This window comes from Pangasianodon hypophthalmus, chromosome 2 (assembly GCF_027358585.1).
Source record: "Pangasianodon hypophthalmus isolate fPanHyp1 chromosome 2, fPanHyp1.pri, whole genome shotgun sequence".
In the NCBI taxonomy this organism is placed as follows: domain Eukaryota; kingdom Metazoa; phylum Chordata; class Actinopteri; order Siluriformes; family Pangasiidae; genus Pangasianodon; species Pangasianodon hypophthalmus.
In genome coordinates, this window is record NC_069711.1 from 19,651,087 (window position 1) to 19,671,299 (window position 20,213).

Below are 20,213 nucleotides of genomic sequence, written 5' to 3' on the forward strand. Positions count from 1 at the left end.
CAGTGGGTCGCAGGCGTGATGCAGTTTGTGCAAGCAGGGCATGTGAAACCAAATATTAAGTGTTATTTACTTTAATTTACTTTAAGACTCTGTTCCACTACTTTTGCTAACCAAAAAATTAGGTGGTCTGCCACCAAAGGTGCCATGTTTTAAGTTGTTTAACACATCTAGCTGTATATATCAGGAAAAGAAAGCTAAAATTCTAATCTATCGTCTCATATTCATCTTTTGATCTCAAACCCAAATGTCTGCAGTGTGTAGCAAAAACAACAGAATTGGCCTTGCCGTTCCAATATTTTCGGTGGGGAATTTATATGACTTGGGAAAAAGAAAAGGAAGTAAAAAAAAAAGTTAAAGCAAAGGATTTCTCTGCAGCCGTGAAATGCACTTTATCTGCAAACGTGCAAGGGTTCAAAACAGCTGGAGGTCCGTTTTAAGGCAGACATCTTAAATCATATTTAATGTACCTTATCTCAGCCTATTTTTAAATGCTGATACAAAGCAGAGCTGGAGATTGAAGAGAAGAGAGCTTTAATGGGTGTAGCAGGAGATAGACCCATTACTTCATGCCTGGTTGGGCTTTAGTGCACAACTGCAGCAGACCCACTAAGACAGTTATTGTGTCTCACTTCCTGTTAGTCAGTGGCACAGCGGCAAAGCATAATGAGGGATTGCAAATGCACGCAAAAAATCCAATCACTCGTAGTGTGACCGTACCTGACCCAGTGAAGTTAGGAGGGGAAGTTCACCTTCTTTAACTAGTTGTAGAGATGCATATAAAGGAGAAATGAAGAGCTGTGGAGTGGAGGGGCTACCCCTCCATGCTGAAAAAGTACGACTCCTGATTCCCCTTGGGTTTGAAATGCAAAGTGAACAGATTTAGCCAGGCCCGGAGCCCTGCACGGGCTTTCCTAATCTGTTCTAATGTGTCAAAAAGCCTTTTTTGAAGAGCCTCAGAAAAATTTCACACTCAGCTTGTTTGCAAAAATCAGTTTTGGGGAAAAAACTGAAGAGGTATGTTATTGGTGACTTTAAGTCTCACTTTCTTATAAATGCTGAGGCTCTGAAAGTATTTCTTTTAAGTGACTTTTAGAGAAGGAAGACGGAAACAAGCCATAGTGAAAGAAAGCAAACTGCCCAACAAGGAAGTTGGGAAAAGCTCTAAATCTCAATATAGCCATTGCTTAACAGTGTACCCGGTGTCTCTAGTAGATTTCTGACAGCCATTGCACTTCTCTTATGTATATCAGAGCATTACTGCAGGCCAGCTTACTGAAGCTGGCTCACTTCAGGTTAAAACCAAACTGTGGAGACACACTTGACGTAGATGCTTCAACAGGGCAGCGTGTGTTTGTGTTTGTTTTGTGGTATGGAATATTTCCTGTATGGTTTCTCTTCTGGAAACTGCAAGCATGTGCTGTATCCGCTTGGTTAGATAAATAATGCTGCTGCACGCCTGTTTTTATGCATCCTGCTTGCTAAAACCCCACAGACCTGAATGCATGCAGTGGATAATATAATGAAACATAACGCATTTGACAGAAAATCTGTAGGCTTAGGGCCTGTTGGTGGATCCACGTCTCTTTCTCCTGCATCCTGACATGGATATATTCCAGAGGTTTGTGGTTCTAGCTCCAAAACATGCAAACCTCCTGCTTTCATGTACCATCAAAAGCCATCAGAAAGTATCTGATAATCATTTATGAAACCCAGCAGCCATCCTGCAGTGGAAAAATAGCAAACGAGGTCAACAGTGTGCTTGGTCCAAAGGTCTGAGACCACTAATGAAAATGCATTATTTTCTAACTTGATACAAATTTTTTTAAAAGAAATATTTACATGCAGTTTTTTTTAGTGTTTTATTATTGTAATTTATTAGTGCACTAGTGCATCTTGCATGACAGAAGTGTTATGGGGTTGTTTCATATGGCAAATGGAGTGCCCTTTAATGTTTCAAAGGCACAGCTTTGAGCACTTGAGCACTCTTCTTACATATATACTATTTGTTATAGGATCTTATAAGCTTTCTAGAATATGCCGATGATAAATCCAAATTCATAGCTGTCTAAACATTGCATTTTTATTTTAGATCCAGGTCACATATACAAAAAAAGACTAAATAAGGTAATATGGTGTAACCATATGTTATCACATACTCTAAGACATCTTGTTCCTTTTAATTTATATAATTTGGAGGAACTGAATACAGGAACTTTAGTGGACTTTTTGAAAGTGGAAATTTTCTATGATTTGATGTCTGCAAACATTTGCACAGTATACAACTAAGGTTTGCAAAATGATGAAAATGATTTGACTACAGCATTTTTTTTTTTGTTTGACGAAAACTCTGACTCTTGCTGGTTTGTTCTGATCGTATCCTACCTGTGGTTTCATTACTGAATAAAATGGCTGATTCTCTCTCCTCACATGTAGCAAGTGTAAAATCTACCATGACAATGTAATTATTTTTAGGGCTGTATTTGCATTTCTCAGTGTTAGCTTTTATAGATAAAATAATCTGGGGTATTTAAAAAAAAAAAAGCATGAAACATTTAAATTGAATCATTTCAGTTCCTGAAGGGCATGTTCAGGCTTTTTTTTACATATGCATGCAGAGAGATATTTCTTCTGAGCTAATTAGTTAAATAGAAGTGATATTAAACCATGTAATCTTTCAGAGAGACTTTTGTCTCACTCTGTCAGATTTAGATATGTAAGTATAGTAAGGCTTTAAATTCCTTATAAATCTGTAAATTCACTTGTTTTGACTTAATATTTTGGTCAGTGTTGTTACACATGCACTATACAAGTAATTATAATGTAACTACTGAGGATGTTTGTACTGTTACTGGTGGATTACATTATTAAATTGTACATAAATAAACATGTTCATTAGGTTGTGTAAGGACAGAAGCCTATCTTGACAGCTGGTAAAGGACAGACTGTCTCAGGGGTACCACAGTGAGGGCAGGTACATTTGTATTACTTGAAGACGTCAAGATACTGTTGTATATTTACACGAGCCAGAACTGAAATGGATGCACATTTGTATGATGCTTTAGTACATACAGAGACTTGCAAAAGTGTTCACCTCCCTTTGAACTTTTTCACATTTTGTAGTATAACAACCTGGAACTGAAATGGACTTCTCCGACTACTCAAACTTCCCTAACTCTGCTTGTCTGACTAATGCTCTCCTTTCCCAGTCACTGACTTTTGGTGAACAGCCTCCTCTAGGCAAAGTCCTGGCTGTGCCATATTCTCTCCGTTTTAATAATGGATTTAATGGTGATTTAATGATGTTTAAAGTTTTTGTATAAACTAACCATGATTGATATTTTCCCAGAACTTTGTCTCTCTAACAAACTCCAGGAACAGGAATTTATTTATACTGAAATCACGTAACCCTTGTCAGTGGCTTGCAAAAGTCTTCAAGCCCCTGTGGAATTGATCAAATTTGTCTGACTAACAAATGATAAAACCACATCTTCTTCCTGTCAGTATTTTTATTGCGAACTCATGTTCTCTTCCAGTGAATTTTCAAAGTCAGAATTAATTATTCACTGTAAAGCCTAACGAGTTGACTGTACTTGAATGAGTAAACTCAATCCCTCAATTTAATTGAGTAACGGGGTCTCCCAAAACTTGTATATTTAAGTTCACTTACCTTGGTGCTCATGTAGACTGTATTTAAAATGTTAAGTTCACCTAACTTGGTGTTTATATAATGTACTTTATAGTTTACTGACCGTGACTCGAACCCAGGCCATGGCGCGTCCACCAGGGAACCAGTATACTGAAATAATAAAGTTCACATAACGTGGTGTTCATTTCAAGTGTATGTAAACACAGGGTGTCCCAAAAGTGTCCATACCTAGGGGAAATTAACACTTTTTAGCATAATGTAACTCTATTTACAAAACATCCTCTACATGATTGCCATTTTTTCTAAACACACATGGAGTCATCTCTCCTACCAATGATGAACTCTAACACTTCACTACACCAGTACCGGCAACAGACGCAATGAAGAGGACCGCCTTTTGCAGCTATCTACCAATCAGTGCATTAGTTGTCTTGTTGCCAGGCAGAACTGCTTGCCTGGCCAATCACGTCAAAGAAAGACCAGTGTGAGCTATTTTAATGAATTATGATTTTGAGTTCATAACACTTGAAATCTTTTGCTTTTGTATTTTGTAGGTAAATAAGTTAAACAAGCTTAGGTTTTTGATTTATGGGCACAAAACGCAACATTTTAAGTAGTGTTTAGTCATGATTACTTGACTGTTTAAGTAAAGAAAACATTACGGTTGTTTACAGTGTTGGTCAGCGAGTATTTCAAAGAAAATCAAAAACTGAAAAATGCTGTTTGCATAAGTATACAACTTAGCCCAACAGACTTAAAGCTGTTATTGTTGCAAAAGGTAGCTGAACCAGGTACTAGTCTGCAAGGGGTGATTACGTAGGCAAGGAGCATTTTTCAGTTTTCTTTTAAAAGATCAGCTGACAAATAATTAATATTGTCTTTGAATATATAAGAGCATGTTGGTTTGCAATAAAAATACTGGCTGGAGCAATGTGTATAAGTGTCATTTGTAATCCAGGTGAATCTGATGACTTTTAAGCGGGTTGAATACTTTTGGAAGGGACTGTACCTGCATGAGCTCCATTCAACTAATCATGTGACTTCTGATGGAAACTGGTTGCACCAACAGGGGTGAATGGGTAAATAATATTGCAAACTATTTTTTCCCCCAGCTCAATATTATGGACTATTTTTAGTATATTCACGAAAACCAATCCCAATGAAAGCCATTTCAGTTACAGATTGTAAAATTACAAAATGTTCAAAGGGGTGAATACTTATGCAAACCACTATATTTATTGCTGTAATCCATCTATAACAGTACAACATCCTCAGTAGTTATAGTACATTATAGTTTCTTGTATCATTTATGTGTAATGATACATTTGTTAGAGATACTTAACAAAAAGTTGGAAAAAAGTTACTAGACAATAAAAATAAATTAAAAGTGGAAAAAAAGATTGCTCACTGCATGGGTGAGACCATCCTCCAAGAAGCTCAGCATTTCTTGTAGTAAATATACCAGCCTTGTCCTTTAGCTGTACAGTAAAAACCTTTGTGAATTATGTGGTGAAGTCGATGCTGAAGCTGTGTGTGCACCTTATGAGAAACAGACAGAAATAAACACTGATCCTCATTTGAATAGTTAATTTAATGAAACACAGAAGAGGTGATTGAAACCGTGGGTTTTACACTTAGTTTTGAAACCTTGCCCTGTGTCAGAACAGCACTGTGAACAGTCATAAAAGGTCACAGAGGTGTCTTTTTCATTTCTGCAGCCTACGGCTTTATTCTCATCAAGAGATAAAGACAGTAATTGATTTCTTTTTCTGTGTCTGTAGGCAGTAACCTAAAAAGAATAGCGTAGGTTAATGACAGTCAGTTTGTAGGTCATTAGAGAGTTTGACACTAGAACAGTGCTCCTATTATGCTTTGATTTGCTATTCTGAATATTGGATATTACGGGGTCTGATGTATGTCTTTAGATAGCTCAGTGCTAAGTTTGTGTCTGTGTGCTAAATTAGCAAAGCGCCACCAAAAAAAAGGGCTATACTATAGTCATAAGGGTTTTTTGCGTAATTTTGGGCCTGTCATGTTATTAATTACAGGTCTTTTGGCAAGACAAGTTAAAAGCCGAAATGATTTGTAGCCTCAAAACAATGGCTGAGAGAAATCTTTTCCGTCTGAAACCACTCAGATATACCTAACCCACTTTGCTCAGCAAATAACATTTAGCATGCCAACCATCTAGCATGAATGATGCAACATTGCTTCTTCCTGCATAACCATACTGATTATGCTGATTATGTGAGTGGAGAGCTTGACTAAATGATAAAAAAACATATTAACAAGCACATTTTCTCCATAGATGTCCTCAAATAAAACATGAAAAAGTGCTCAAGGCTACGGTACTATCACAGGATGTATTACTCAGTGTTTCATCATAAAATTATAGCTCAGTCCCAGCAGTCCTCATTTAACTGGTTAGTTGCGTCTACTATAGATGTAAAGAGTCAGACAAATGCTGAAAATGAACAAAAATAGAACTCAAACCTTGTCACACCTTCAAACAATGCATCATACCCTCCTCTTATAAAAATCCTGTCACTGAACGTCACTGCTATTTGTCTTGTCTATGACTACTGCCAAAATGGCAAATTGTTATTATCCTGCCCGGAAGCATGAAGAAAGAACCATTCTTATTAATTCAGCTGAACTGCAGCACTCTCTCTGAATCAGCTCAGTCCACTGCTGAGGAAGTCCAAGTGCACAAATCTCTCTGATTTAGTCCGCTATCCCGTGCAGGCAGCTAACGTCAGCACAAGTGTCAGGTCGCCCATCACTGCTCTTTCTTCCTCCACCAAACAGCCCTGGCCTTCTGCCTCGTGTTTTATTAGCTGTACTTTATGATTGGATGTTCCCCAGGCAGGCCAGGCTCATGGCTGATGCACTTGTCCTGAAGATGGATAGCTGCTGGACGGGCTGGATAATTACTTGCACTGTAAGCCTCAGGCTGAATAAATCATATCATAGTTGAGTTGTGTGTGTGAGCCGCCCTGATGTTCTCGAGGATCCCTCTTCATGTTAGTGCTGCTCTTCTTGTTATGCAGTGTCACATACAAGCATGTCTGATCTACAGCTTGCAGGGTTTTTATAGCTGTTAAGGAGTTGGGTGTTCACCCTAAGGTCATGAGATTTAACCCAGGATGATATTTTATACAGAAAATCAATGGTATTCGTGGGAAAAGCTCATCAGAAAGAAGTTTCAAAGCTGTAACTGATGGGAATTTCAGATTTAATTTAGGAAAAAAAAAAAAGCAATCTTTCCATCCAGTTTGTCAAAAAGCAAATGTGTATCCATTAAATATTAGGCATATGTTTTAAAGATGCACAATCAAAAGAGCACTAGACAAAAACTCACAATTTCTTTAAAAGGTGAAATTCCTGATAGTGGCTAATTTAGGACTGCTGACACAATGTTGCTGTTTCTCATGGAGGTTCAGTCAGTGTTTGAAGCAGAGTTCACAGTGTACTTTTAGTTGTTTGTTTTATTTTCTTAGTAATATACCGACACATCTGAGGGAAATGCTGATATTCCAGACAGTATTGTCCATATAATCGACTTAAGGAGTACAAGCTAGGTGGCACAGTGGAGCAACAGGTAGCATTGCTGCCTCACGATTCCAGGATCTCCAGCTAGACCCTGAGTTGAGATTACTGTCTGTGAAGAAATGTGTAAGCTCTCCTCATGTCTCCCCTCAAGAGGAAACTAACTGCCATTTACTAACAACTGATTATCAATGAGCCTTTTTCTGTAACAGTGTAGTCAACCATTTTTTGCTTTGTTTTGCATCAGTTAAAGTTTAATATGTGCTTATTCAAAATTAGTATAAAACCAGGTGGCTATAAACCCCACCATATAGTACACTATATGGTCAAAAGTCACACCTGGACACATGACCAATCACATTCATATGTGCTTTTTGATCATCCTATTCCAGATTTAGTACCCCTTTCCTGTTACAATAACCTCCACTCTTTTGGCAGGGCTTTCCACTAGATTTTGGTATGTGGCTGGTGGGGTTTTGTGCTCATTCAGCCACAAGAGTTTTAGTGAGGTCAGGCACTGAGGAGGCCTGACACGTACTCAGTGTTCCAATGCATCCCAAAGGTGTTCAGTGGGATTGGTGTCAGGGCAGACCATGTTTTTATGGACCTTGCCTTGTGCACAGGGTCATTGTCATGATGGAACATGTTTGGGCGTCTTAGTTTCAATGAAGGCAAATTGTAATGCTACAAAATACAAAGACATTCTAGACAATTGTGCGCTTCCAACCTTCTGGCAGAAGTTTGGGGAAGGCCCACGTATGGATGTGATGGTCAGGTCTTCACATACTTTTGGCCTTATAGTGTATGTTAATTAATATGCTTTCTGTCAGCTACCAGAGGTTCATTTTGCTTAATGTTTAATTAAGAATAACTAACTAATCCCATTCCTCACTTTGCACAGAATTCTGCCACCCTACCAGCGACAAGCCCCAATGCTCCTGTTACAGGCTACAAACGCATGGTGATCCCCACCCAGCCACCTCTGACCGCCACCAAAAAGTCTACTCCCAAACCTCAGGCACCTCCATCTGCTGCTCCAGCCTCCTCTCCATCTCCTTCCTCACGGCCTCAGCAACCAGTTCCTGCCTCCTACAGCACGGCCTCTACCCCCAGCCAGCCCACGTTCAGTGTGCAGGCACGAGCAGCTCAGCCTGGCCCTCAGCAGCAGCATCAGCAGCCTGGCCGAGCCACGTATGCACAGGGGCAATACACACCGGCCCAACCTCGAGGCCCTGACTTTGCCTACGGGCCTCCACAGCCAACTTTCTCCCCATCTGGAGGGTACCATGAGCAACACTACAGTGGAGCTCCAGCCCCTGGAGGCCAGAACACTTGGAGAGCTGAACCAAGCCACCATGCTGCACTACCACACAATCAGAGCTACCAGCCTCCTGCCCCAAAGAAGACCTACATCACCGACCCTCCTGCCAGCATGGCACCTTATGGAGCAGGAGTAATGGGAGCTCAGAAGGTAGGATCAATCTGCTTACATCACTCCTAGTGGTAGACAAATTAAAAAAAAAAAACAATTACAGAAAGAATGAATGAGTTGAGTTTTTTTGTTTGTTTTCACTCTGTTGAAACTAGGTAATATGTGAAAAGTTCCTTGAAGTAAAGCCATTCATTTTCTGTCTTATTATTGGCATCACCTATTGACAGTCCTTTGATGCACTGAATCCACACTTCTAATCTGTAATCTTTTTACACAAGAGGTCCATGGCCATGAGGGAAAACAGAAAATGGAAACAGAAAGGGCAGTCAGCTGGCCAACATCCCTTTCAACCCCAGATGGTTAGGGGGTTGTTCAGTGTTGAGTTCCTTTGCCCTATGAATCAAAAAGCAAAGAGGGTCTCAAAGAAACCCTAAAAGTAATACATCACTATGCGTAATTATAACAGTAAAGAAATGCCACAACTATGATGTACTTGAATAAGGTTACTTCATATTTGATTAGATTGATCAGGGTCTTGAAGGATCCAGAGCCTATCTCGAGAATATATGAGGCAGTAGTAGACCTTTGATTGGGGCGGCAGTCCATTACAAGGCACCATGCACACACACTCATTCACACCTAAGGGCAATTAGAATAGTCAGTCCACCTACCGGCATGAATTTGGGAGTTGGCAAACTTTGCAATTATAATTGTTGAAAATCCCATTGCTCCACATTTGATGCTGAGCATTATAGGAAAGAACATTCCTTACCCCAAGCCATTATTGCTGTATTGTTTTTCAGTTCTTTTCAAGAATATCTTGCTCAGGATTTAAAAAATCAGGTTACCGCAGTCTGACTCACAGTTGGTAATATCCACTGGGATGGGATCGTATCTAGCAGCTACTTGGATTAATCATTTGTTCATAGGCTTGAGTGTCTTGAGCATGATTATAAATAAAATATCTCAAATTTGTTTTTCAGTTCCTTACTTCTGTTTTTGTGGTTCACGATATGACCATGTTTGCAGTGAGTCACGATGAGGGATATATATATATATATATATATACAGTGGATATAAAAAGTCTACACACCCCTGTTAAAATGCCAGGTTTCTGGTGATGTAAAAAAATGAGACCAAGATAAATCATTTCAGAACTTTTTCCACCTTTAATGTGACCTATAACCTGTACAACTCATCTGAAAAACAAACTGAAATCTTTTAGGGGGGGGCAAGTAAAAATAAAAAAATAATGTGGTTGCATAAGTGTGCACACCCTCTTATAACTGGGGATGTGGCTGTGTTCAGAATTAAGCAATCACATTCAGACTCATGTTAAATAGGAGTCAGTACACACCTGCTATCATTTAAAGTGCCTCTGATTAACCCCAAATAAAGTTCAGCTGTTCTTTCCTGACATTTTCTTAGTCGCATCTTACAGCAAAAGCCAGGGTCCACAGAGAGCTTCCACAGCATCAGAGGGATCTGATTATTAAAAGGTATCAGTCAGGAGAAGGGTACAAAAGAATTTCTAAGGCATTAGATGTACCATGGAACACAGTGAAGACTCATCATCAAGTGGAGAAAATGTGGCGCAACAGTGACATTACCAAGAACTGGACGTCCCTCCAAAATTGATGAAAAGACGAGAATAAAACTGGTCAGGGAGGCTGCCAAGAGGCCTACAGCAACATTAAAGGAGCTGCAGGAATTTCTGGCAAGTACTGGCTGTGTAGTACATGTGACAACAATCTCCCGTATTCTTCATATGTCTGGGCTATGGGGTAGGGTGGCAAGACAGAAGCCTTTTCTTACAAAGAAAAACATCCAAGCCCGGCTAAATTTTGCAAAAACACATTTGAAGTCTCCCAAAAGCATGTGGGAAAATGTGTTATGGTCTGATGAAACCAAGGTTGAACTTTTTGGCCATAATTCCAAAAGGTATGTTTGGCGCAAAAAGGACACCTGCACAACACCATACCCACAGTGAAGCATGGTGGTGGCAGCATCATGCTTTGGGGCTGTGTTTCTTCAGCTGGAACTGGGGCCTTAGTCAAGGTGGAGGAAATTATGAACAGTTTCAAATACCAGTCAATATTGGCACAAAACCTTCAGGCTTCTACTAGAAAGCTGAAGACGAAGAAGAACTTCATCTTTCAGCACGACAATGACCCAAAGCATACATCCAAATCAACAAAAGAATGGCTTCACCAGAAGAAGATTAAAGTTTTGGAATGGCCCAGCCAGAGCCCAGACCTGAATCCGATTGAAAATCCGCGGGGTGATCTGAAGAGGGCCGTGCACAGGAGATGCCCTCGCAATCTGACAGATTTGGAACGTTTTTGCAATGAAGAGTGGGCGAATATTGCCAAGTCAAAGTATTAGTTTAAGGGTGTGCACACTTTATGCAACCACATTATTAGGTGATAGGTCACATTAAAGGTGGGAAAATTTCTGAAATGATTTATCTTGGTCTCATTTTTTTTACATCACAGAAGCCTGGCATTTTAACAGGGGTGTGTAGACTTTTTATATCCACTGTATATATAATTTTTTTTTTCCATACGGCTTATATGAACACTTATCAAAGCAGTGATCTAACATCAGAAATAAACAGGGGCCATGGATTTTTTTTGAAGGATATCTTAAGGAGCCATATAACTGCATGAAATCCACCAAATCTTACTCCATAGAGACACTTATAGTAGTATCCATACACACATACTCTCACGGCTGTGTGTGGTTCTGAACAGACCCTTGAGTCTCCTCTAATTCAAGGATTTTATGCTCAAACTGGTACAAACATTTGCAGTCCAGCCATAGGGGAACAACTCATCAAGGACTGTGTTTTTATTAAACCCAAATTAAATACCACATTGCAGAAAGCATCGTTATGTATTAAGAGAGCTAATTAATATTGTTGAAAACAAAAAGTGCATTTTGCCTGTAGATTACTGCTCTGCTCCCAGTGTGGCATATAAAGTAAACGACAGGTGTAAATTCTAGATCTGAAGACCTTGTTTTGCTTTGGATCAATTAAAAATACAGAAGTTGTGAATGTGTGATTACTTTGATAATAGATGAAAAATGAAAGGAACTAACAAGGAAGCACAGCAATGTGGCACCACAAAAAGAATGTAACATTTAAAGTCTTCTTTATACCAGAGGCAGTGAACCACATATGGCTTAGAGGTCTTTTGCAAAAAGGATTTGTTTTGTAGACACACTGGATATTTATCTGTGTCTACAGTAAGCATAAAGAGTATACGACCATTTTAATCTGTACATTAATAGGTCAATTAGTGTTGGAGATAATATTATTATATTAGTTCAACATAAAGAGATGTAGAAGTAAATGAAGAGAAGGGAATAAATGAGGGAGAGACAGGAAGTGAGAAAGGGAGGGGGCTGTTAATTTGTTTTATTTTCAATTCAAATGGGTTAAAGACATAAGCCATAGAGATAACCAGAATGATATCCAGAAAGAGAGGGCCAGATTCAAGCAAAATTTAACCACCTAACAGCGAATCAAATCCAACCTCCATCTAAACTCTGGGATCTGTCATTCCTTTCCTGCAATCCTCAAACCAATCCGATTTTATGGTTTTAGCCAATAGGCAAGCTCTTAGTCATAAAACTAGCCATTGAAAAATTTGGATAAATGCAATCATAATTGTATCCAAGACATATCTAAACACACCACTAACCAGATTTAAAACTTCTTCTTCTTCTTCTTCTTCTTCCATTACATCCTGTGTAATACTATTTTGAATGTGTAGCATCAGAATAATGGATAAATGGTGACGGCAGGATCACTTTGATTACACAATCATTAAGATTTATACGATGATCTCGAAGTACAGGTGGAGGATCAGCAGAAATCTCCCAGTTTGACTGACATTTGATGACTAGTGCAATGTGTAAGTATTGTGATTGAGTGTTGGGGTGGCGTGTTGGTACAGAATATAGTTAGATTTGATCCTGAGCTCAGGTGTTTTCCCTACATCAACGGACAGACACATGCTATGCTAAATTACTTCTTGGTGTGAATGAGTGTGTGAATGTGTGTGTGCATGGTGTTCTGGGATTTTTTCCCATCCAGGGTGTATACCTGCATCACATCGAGTGTTCCTGTGATAGGTTCCAGATCTACCATGACCCTGAACAAGATAAATCTAATTACTGAAGATGAATGAAAGTTTTCTATCTGATAATACAGTATTTTTGACTATTATAATTTTAACTTTTATTCTGAAGCGAAAGGTTTGGGGAAGGGCTGAAGCCTGGGATAGCCTAAAAATGGAAGGTTCTTAGTCAACCTCTTCATTTATTTATTTATTCACTAATTAATTCAGTTATTCGTTTATTCGTTTAATTTGTATGGTTACTGTGCTTTAGGAAAATTGTGCCCTTGTCTGCTGAAAGATAGAAAGTACTTCATGATTTAAAAAAAAATAAAAGAAACATGGAATGATGGACTTTTGAGATAAGGGGATTTCATTTGGTAGGGTGCGCATAAAGCCTCAGTAGATGTGTTATAAATATTCCTCTTAGCAGCCGTCCTTAGTCTTAGTCATTTTCTTTATTTGTGAAACACGATGAGCATGAGTTGTCATGTGGTGAGACCTGATCACTGAGACTGCTGTGGTGTTGCTCGGACTATTCGTCTTAGTAAACATGTTTAATTAACTTGAGTGTGTAGTTCACTAACATAATGCTACAGCACTCAGCATGAAGGCCCCTACCTGCCCCTGATGCCATGGTGTGTGGGTACACACAGCTGTCACATGACTCTAGCTCATCCTCAAGACACACATGCGCACACACACACAGCAAAAAATGTCAGTGTGGTTTGGTAGAAATGTCACCATGACTATATATTATCATGACTAAAAAACTTTGTTGACTGAGAGCCCCTCGATGATCCTTTAAAATGTTTGAGTACTTTAAGTCATATCCATTCTTCCTGCTCATTTTATATTTTATTTATAAAAATTCTGCAACATGAAATAAGAGCAGAATTAGACTCAGAGTGAAAGCTGTAAATTTTGTCTTCATCCATCAGTCTGTTTAGGAACAGTGTCATAACATTATCATTGCCATGCACGAAATTCATTTACTTTCTGAAAGTGGGTTGTTTTTCTTTTAATCTTTTAACTTTTGCTATCCTATACAGTGATGCTCTGGTTTACACTGGAGGGGGTCTCTGCTATGATTTGTGTATCTCATTACCAAAATCCTGGGTCATTTATAAAAGGTCAGCGGCATTAGAAGTAAGAACAATTCTGACTGGCAGAGCCCTCAGGATCTGCCCTCTGATTGGCTCTTTGATGTGAGGAGTAAGGTGTATAGGAAGCCGCACAGCTCAAGGACGCTTAATTAGACAAATCCTCTGGAATACGTTTGATGTCTGTTTTCAAAAAGTGCTGTGAATTTCACGGTGACTGCTTAATTAAACAAATTCCATTTGTTTACATCTTTCAGGCTTATACCTTGCTTCTTATTCTTCTCTGTCTTTAAATCGGAAGAAGGCTAAGCTGGATGATCACTCATCTTAATGCTGAGCTTCAGTGACATTTGACTGGGGGGATTTCTGTTTAGTATTGCTGAACCCCTTCAGGACCCTAGAAGGTCAAACATTCAGTTCTAGTTTTCCTGTGCCTGACATCGTTCCTATTTTCCTCCACCTCCCTTCCTACTTCTCTTTCCTTGGTGACCCAGATGATATACCTGGCTTTGACCCGGTCAGCACCTTCTCAAAATAAACCCCTGCTAGAACATCGGGCGCTACTGATCTGAGGCGGCTTTCTTCGATTACACGACGTTCACATTTAGGTCAACTTTGTCGTCACTATCACACCCACACTCAACATCAAAGAACCTAATGACCTATGACTTTTAACGCAGGTCAGTGTAATTAACAAATATGAAAGGAATTTTCATGTAGGTTTACTCTAAATATTCACGTAAGTTTAATGTAGGCATTATATGTAGTGTGTGTAGGAATTTTGCTTGGTCTTCATTTATGATGAGTACATTAAAAGCTGATTAACTACATATACCTATTGATCCTTTGGCCCACAATTGCTTAACAATCTGCTGGTTCTCTGGCTTCTATGTTGCCTCTAGCTTTACACTATTTACTAGTTTATTGCCTGATTTGCCTCTCAGTAGAATCCCTGCCTCTATCATTGCCCCGATTGGTGGCTTTGTACTGTGTAAGGCACTAGTGCTGGTATGGGATCTAAACAACATGTGGTGTCTTTTTTGGGCTTGGGGGACGACAATCCCACTGTTAAGTATGTAGGCAGATACATTGCTAGCACATGACAGTTACTATTACCAGATTGTAATTTAATAGATATTAATACGTCACCCCAAAGAGAGTTGTAGCTGTTGATAAACTTGGCAGCCATCCAAGAGGTTTGCACACTCCTGTACATATATTTCTTATTTCTTCTCTTATTTCTTTTTATTTCTTATTCATTTCTGATTTTTAATTTTTAACTTTAATTTAGTATTTAATGCACAGTCTAAAGAGGAGTAGGCCAGGTTTCCATTTCACTGCAAGTTATGTACTCTATATACTTGTGTATGTGACACATAAAAATCTTGAATCTTGATCTTGAAGAGGTATCATGTTATATCATGGAAAGTTCCATAAATGATCTATGATAACAATATAATCAGTTGTAATTGTACCTAGATGAGAGATACAAGGGTTTTATTATGAGGTCTCTTTGCATTTCTACATGTTACATTTACATGAGTCCATGCTTCAAATGAAAATAAATACTGTATTTGAAGTTTAAACTTCTACAAAGTTTAAACCTCTGGAAAGTTTTGCAGTTGGTTAATGTTTCACTTTTGCAGATGCCATAGGTCCACTAAATGTGAAGTGAAGTGTGCACTGACCACAGGGTGGGAATTGAAAACAGAGCAGCCATTGTTTAATTCATTTGGCACAACTCGAGACCCATGTCCAGCTTTAACACACGGCCTGATCTGTTCCTGAAGAGCTGCTTCTCTTACATGTCAGCTTTTTCAACCAGGAAGTGACTATAAGGCCTTTTTTCCCAATAAACAGTTCTCAGTTGTGCAATATGAATTAACACACTGCATTTTGCAGTAACTCTGATGTTGCAGCTAAAATCGTTATGTAAAGTTTGTTGTACGCCACTTAGGGGCCTATTTTAAAAATATACAATAAAAAAAACTATTATTATTATTATTATTATTATTGTTGTTGTTATTATATCTTACTTTGTAGGAGTAATTATTTTTGACAGATTGAGCCAGATTTTCACTATTATTCTCATCCATTTGATTAGAGGTGATATGGTGTGACAGCACTAATAGACTCTTTCAATTTATTTGAGTATTTGAAATCATAATGGAAACTTTAATTCTTAAAGCTTTAAGTGAGTTCCTTATGCTTTCAAGGACATCAGAAGTGTCTCCACATATGCATTTGCTGTAGAGTCTCTCTGAGGTTCTGTTTAGTTAAAAATCCATCACTCAAGCCGAACATTGTGACATTCAGCGCTCACAGTTGAAGAGGCTTTATTAAGGTATTGACTGTGCTCCTGATAAAGGCTTTATCTAGTTTCTAGGTGACATTATCATAATTTATCTAAGATGTGCCAAGAGCAACTTCTGACATCTTTTACCCCCCATCTCTCTCTCTCTCTCCCTCTCTCTCTCTCTCTCTCTCTTGTCATGGGTCTGTGTTCCATGAAACTAGATTCTGGCTTCTTTGAATGAGATGTGAATGATTGACCTACTGGCATTTGTTTTTCCTGAAGCTGCTTCCTCTTTAATAAGCCTCCTCAAAAGCCCAACTGGTTGCTTATTAATCTTCCTGAAAGAACTAAGAAGCCCCTTTGCATTTCAACATTATTGCTATTTTTAAAACGTAGCATTAGGGAGCCTTTAGTCACTGATTTAATGTCAGACCCTCATGGGTTTAGGTAATTATGAATGGAGAACTCTGTTATGGTGTTTTAAGTGAACAAACATACAAGTATAATATATAAAATTGGTATAAATAAGTAAAGTTATTATTGAAACATTACATGTCAGCAGCTTTACTTTTAGACTCTATGTAATTGTAATAAACACTGTTAATATCAAATAGTGGTAAACTACCAGGTATTATACAGCAGCTCTGTGGAATTCTCTATTCTACCTGATCAGGGGGCATTGATTATTTTCCTATAACAGCAGCTCTGACAGTAGTGACAAATGCAAGGCAAATCACTGGTTTATTTTAATGTACTTGGTTTAATACATTATCTTTTCTGTAGTAATAGCTAACTCACTGTGACTTCTAATAGATTAGAAGAATAATAATTGTCTAATAACAAACAGATTTTAAAACTGTGTTGTTAATTATCAGAAAAAAGTCTGATCACTGATGTGGTCAAGTTTTCTGTGAGGACACATTTATTTAACCTTTTTGTCCTATTAACTTCAAGAGGAAGTGAGGAAATGAGTGTTTATAGCTGCTGTAATGTAAAAGATAAGCAAAACTAACTTGTCTTGCAGAAAATCCACCGTCATTAAACAGATTTAAAAAAAAGTATGATTTCTTATAATGCCATGTTGAGTTTTATTCCTTACTTATGTGTACTCAAATGGGTCACATGCATGCAGATGTTCCCTTTCACCAAAGCGATATGGTTTATAATATATGTCGTTAGAGGCATCTCTTCCTGGCCAGTGTTATAAATCACTCTTTAACCAATAACATCCTGCTGTTTTCCCCTAATTTTTAACCAAGCACACATATTCAAATTGTGCGTGTGCATGTTTGGGCACTCATGCTTGCATATTGTGTGTGCACATGTTCACATATGTGTGTCGGTATTCAGTCGGAGTAGGTGTTAATCTGTAATTGTGTCAGACAGTTACTGTACATAAAATTAGTTTGACAAGAGTGAATTAATCAACCCAGTCTTCTAAATGAGATAAAAATAGGGGGAGCAGCAAGGATTAAAAACACTTAGGAGATTAGGAGGATGGGGTTATTATTAAGTAGCACATGTACCACATGGCGCTTGCCTGCTGGGGGTAGACTAGCAGGAAACATAGGAGAGAAGAGCTGATAGAGATCAGGGAGGGAGCAGGGCCTAAAGTCTCAATGACACACACTCACACACACGCACAGATTCAATTACACGGCTGAAAAACAGCTTCAAGGTACAGATTGTCTTCTCCAACCAGCTATGGACGGCTACTCAGGGAGATTTGTTCTATTTCTGCTTAATTCAATTTGAGATAAGTCATGTTAGTGAAGTTCTCATTATGGTTTGATCATTCTGTTCCAAGCAGCACATACAACTTTGTCAATGAAGCCTATTTGTGGCCCATCGTCACCTCGTCGGCGCTGCAGCAGATGTCTTTTTCTCTAATTCTGCTGAACACGGCTGGTAGCTTTGCACCTTGTGACAAGTGATCGTTTGCATTAGGCATTGGCTGGTTGTGTGCTATAATTGGCGTGTTATTGGGGTAGCTAAGAGTATGTGCATGTGTGTGTTTGATTGATGGGGTATGGGTTTAAGTGTATCTGGCTGCTGAATGTTTCAGAGAGCAAAGATCACCCCTGCACATTGGAGCACTAGTATACTCTGATTTTCTCACATCTCTTTTTGGGGTAAGTAATGTAGTGCAGGAACAAGATGCCCCCCTCCCCTCCCCACAAGTATGGGCATCACATAAAACTTGATCATTGCTGACTACACACTGGGAGACCCATGTGCACATACATTCACCAGCCACTTTATTAGGAACACCTGTGTCGCTGCTCATTCATGCAGTTATACAATCAGCAGCACAATGCATAACATCTTGTATATACAGGTCATTCAGGTAAAGTTCACATTAAAGATGAGAATGGGGCGAAAATGTGATCTCTCTGACTGACACTTTATAACCGTGCTGAGCAGGAAAGCATCTCAGAACACACAACACATCAAACCAATGCAGATGGGCCACGACAGCAGAAAAACCACCTCAGGTTCCACTCCTGTCAGCCAAGAACAGGAATCTGAGGTTACAGCGTGCACAGGATCACTGATACTGTCCAGTTTTGGTCCAGCTATTTACAGATCTTATATGAGAATTTCATTAGATCTGTCTGAACATGTGTTTCAGCCCTTATGCCAGTTGACCACAGCATGTACATGTAGACATCCACACAGTTCCTTTTCTTCAGCTCTGTCATCTGCTGTGGTCTGTAGTAATGTTTCATTTATATAGAAGTTCTCCATTGCACTTAACATTCAGGAATTCCTTAAATTTTCACCTTTGTACTTCTTAAACATCAAATTAGTTTTCGCCAAGAGCTCATTGAAACAGTCACACAGAATGGTCTGTTTGTTCTCACACACTCCTTGCACATTCATGGCCTGAAGCCAGATAGTGAGTGAGTGTTTAATTTAATATGGTGTACTACTGTCATCAAGACAAAGGGGCCTTGATTTGATCTTGCAGTTTTAAATCCCATGCTGACCCTCAGTCCGTCTCAATTTTCCCCTTTTATGCTGTACTCTCAGTTAAGATCTGGGTAACACAATACTAAACTTTTTTTTTTTTTTTCAACTTGAAACATTATGCTTGGATCATCTTCAATGATTAATACTGCTTATATTGCTAATGATTTGGGTGGAGATTTGGGGTTATGCAAAACACATTTTAGAATAGTAAATAGATTTAAGTGAGTAGGAGAGACACTCTACTCTCCATTCTTGACAGGGCAGAGATCTCGCTGCACAACACTGTGCTGGGCAGAACTGCTGACTGCACTGTTAGGCCACCTCTATTTATCCAAGTGGCTTGTGTGTAGCAGGCAGACTGAGTCTTGTGCCCCTATTAATAATAAAGCATTGACATTCTTCTTCTCCAGAGTTAGTCATCAGTGCAGTAAATTGCTGCAGACATCAATCAATCCCTCTCTCTCTCGCTCTTTCTCTCTCTTCTCTTTCACATACATACACACATGCTTGCCAGAGAGTAATGGAAATTATTAAAAGATGTGGACACTTTTGTTTTGTTATTTAATACAGCTCCAGTGCATATATCAACTTCAACTTTACACCGTCTTTTGACTTTGTACTTATAAATATGAGTTACAAAGGATATATTTATGAGCACAAACAAATACAGTACTGGGCAAAAGTCTTAGGCAGCCTATTTTTTTTAGTACAAACTGTGTTATAGATTTTTATTTTATGACTTCTACATTATTGATTCAGTACAAAAACATTTTAGATTCCAAACATTAGTTTTCCAGCACAAAATTAAATGTTACAGAAAAATGTTTGTATGTCAGTAAAGAAAGCAGCATATTACATAAGAGACACTTTTCAGACAAAAAAACATAATGAAGGCTGCTGGATTTTGCTGCAAAAATAAGAAGCAAATGTGACAAAGTCTCCAGAAGAACTGTGGCTGCTTCTGCAAGATGCTCAGTAACACTTACAGCTCATTTTTTTTTATTTTTTTATTTTTAAAGTGAAGGAGCGTCACACCAAATATTGACTTTGTTTCATTTATTACTGTTTATTGCTGTTTATAGTATTTTTT

At 38.6% G+C, this 20,213-nt stretch overlaps 1 protein-coding gene across 8 annotated transcripts in view; it reads left to right on the forward strand.

The window, feature by feature from the left end:
• Positions 1-20,213, forward strand: part of lpp (LIM domain containing preferred translocation partner in lipoma) — a 238,827-nt gene that overhangs the window by 173,893 nt on the left and 44,721 nt on the right. For all 8 annotated transcript variants that reach the window (XM_053227591.1, XM_053227583.1, XM_053227577.1 and 5 more), the window contains one exon: positions 8,097-8,666. In XM_053227591.1, the coding sequence (XP_053083566.1) occupies positions 8,097-8,666 (570 nt within the window). The remainder of the gene's footprint in view (positions 1-8,096; positions 8,667-20,213) is intronic.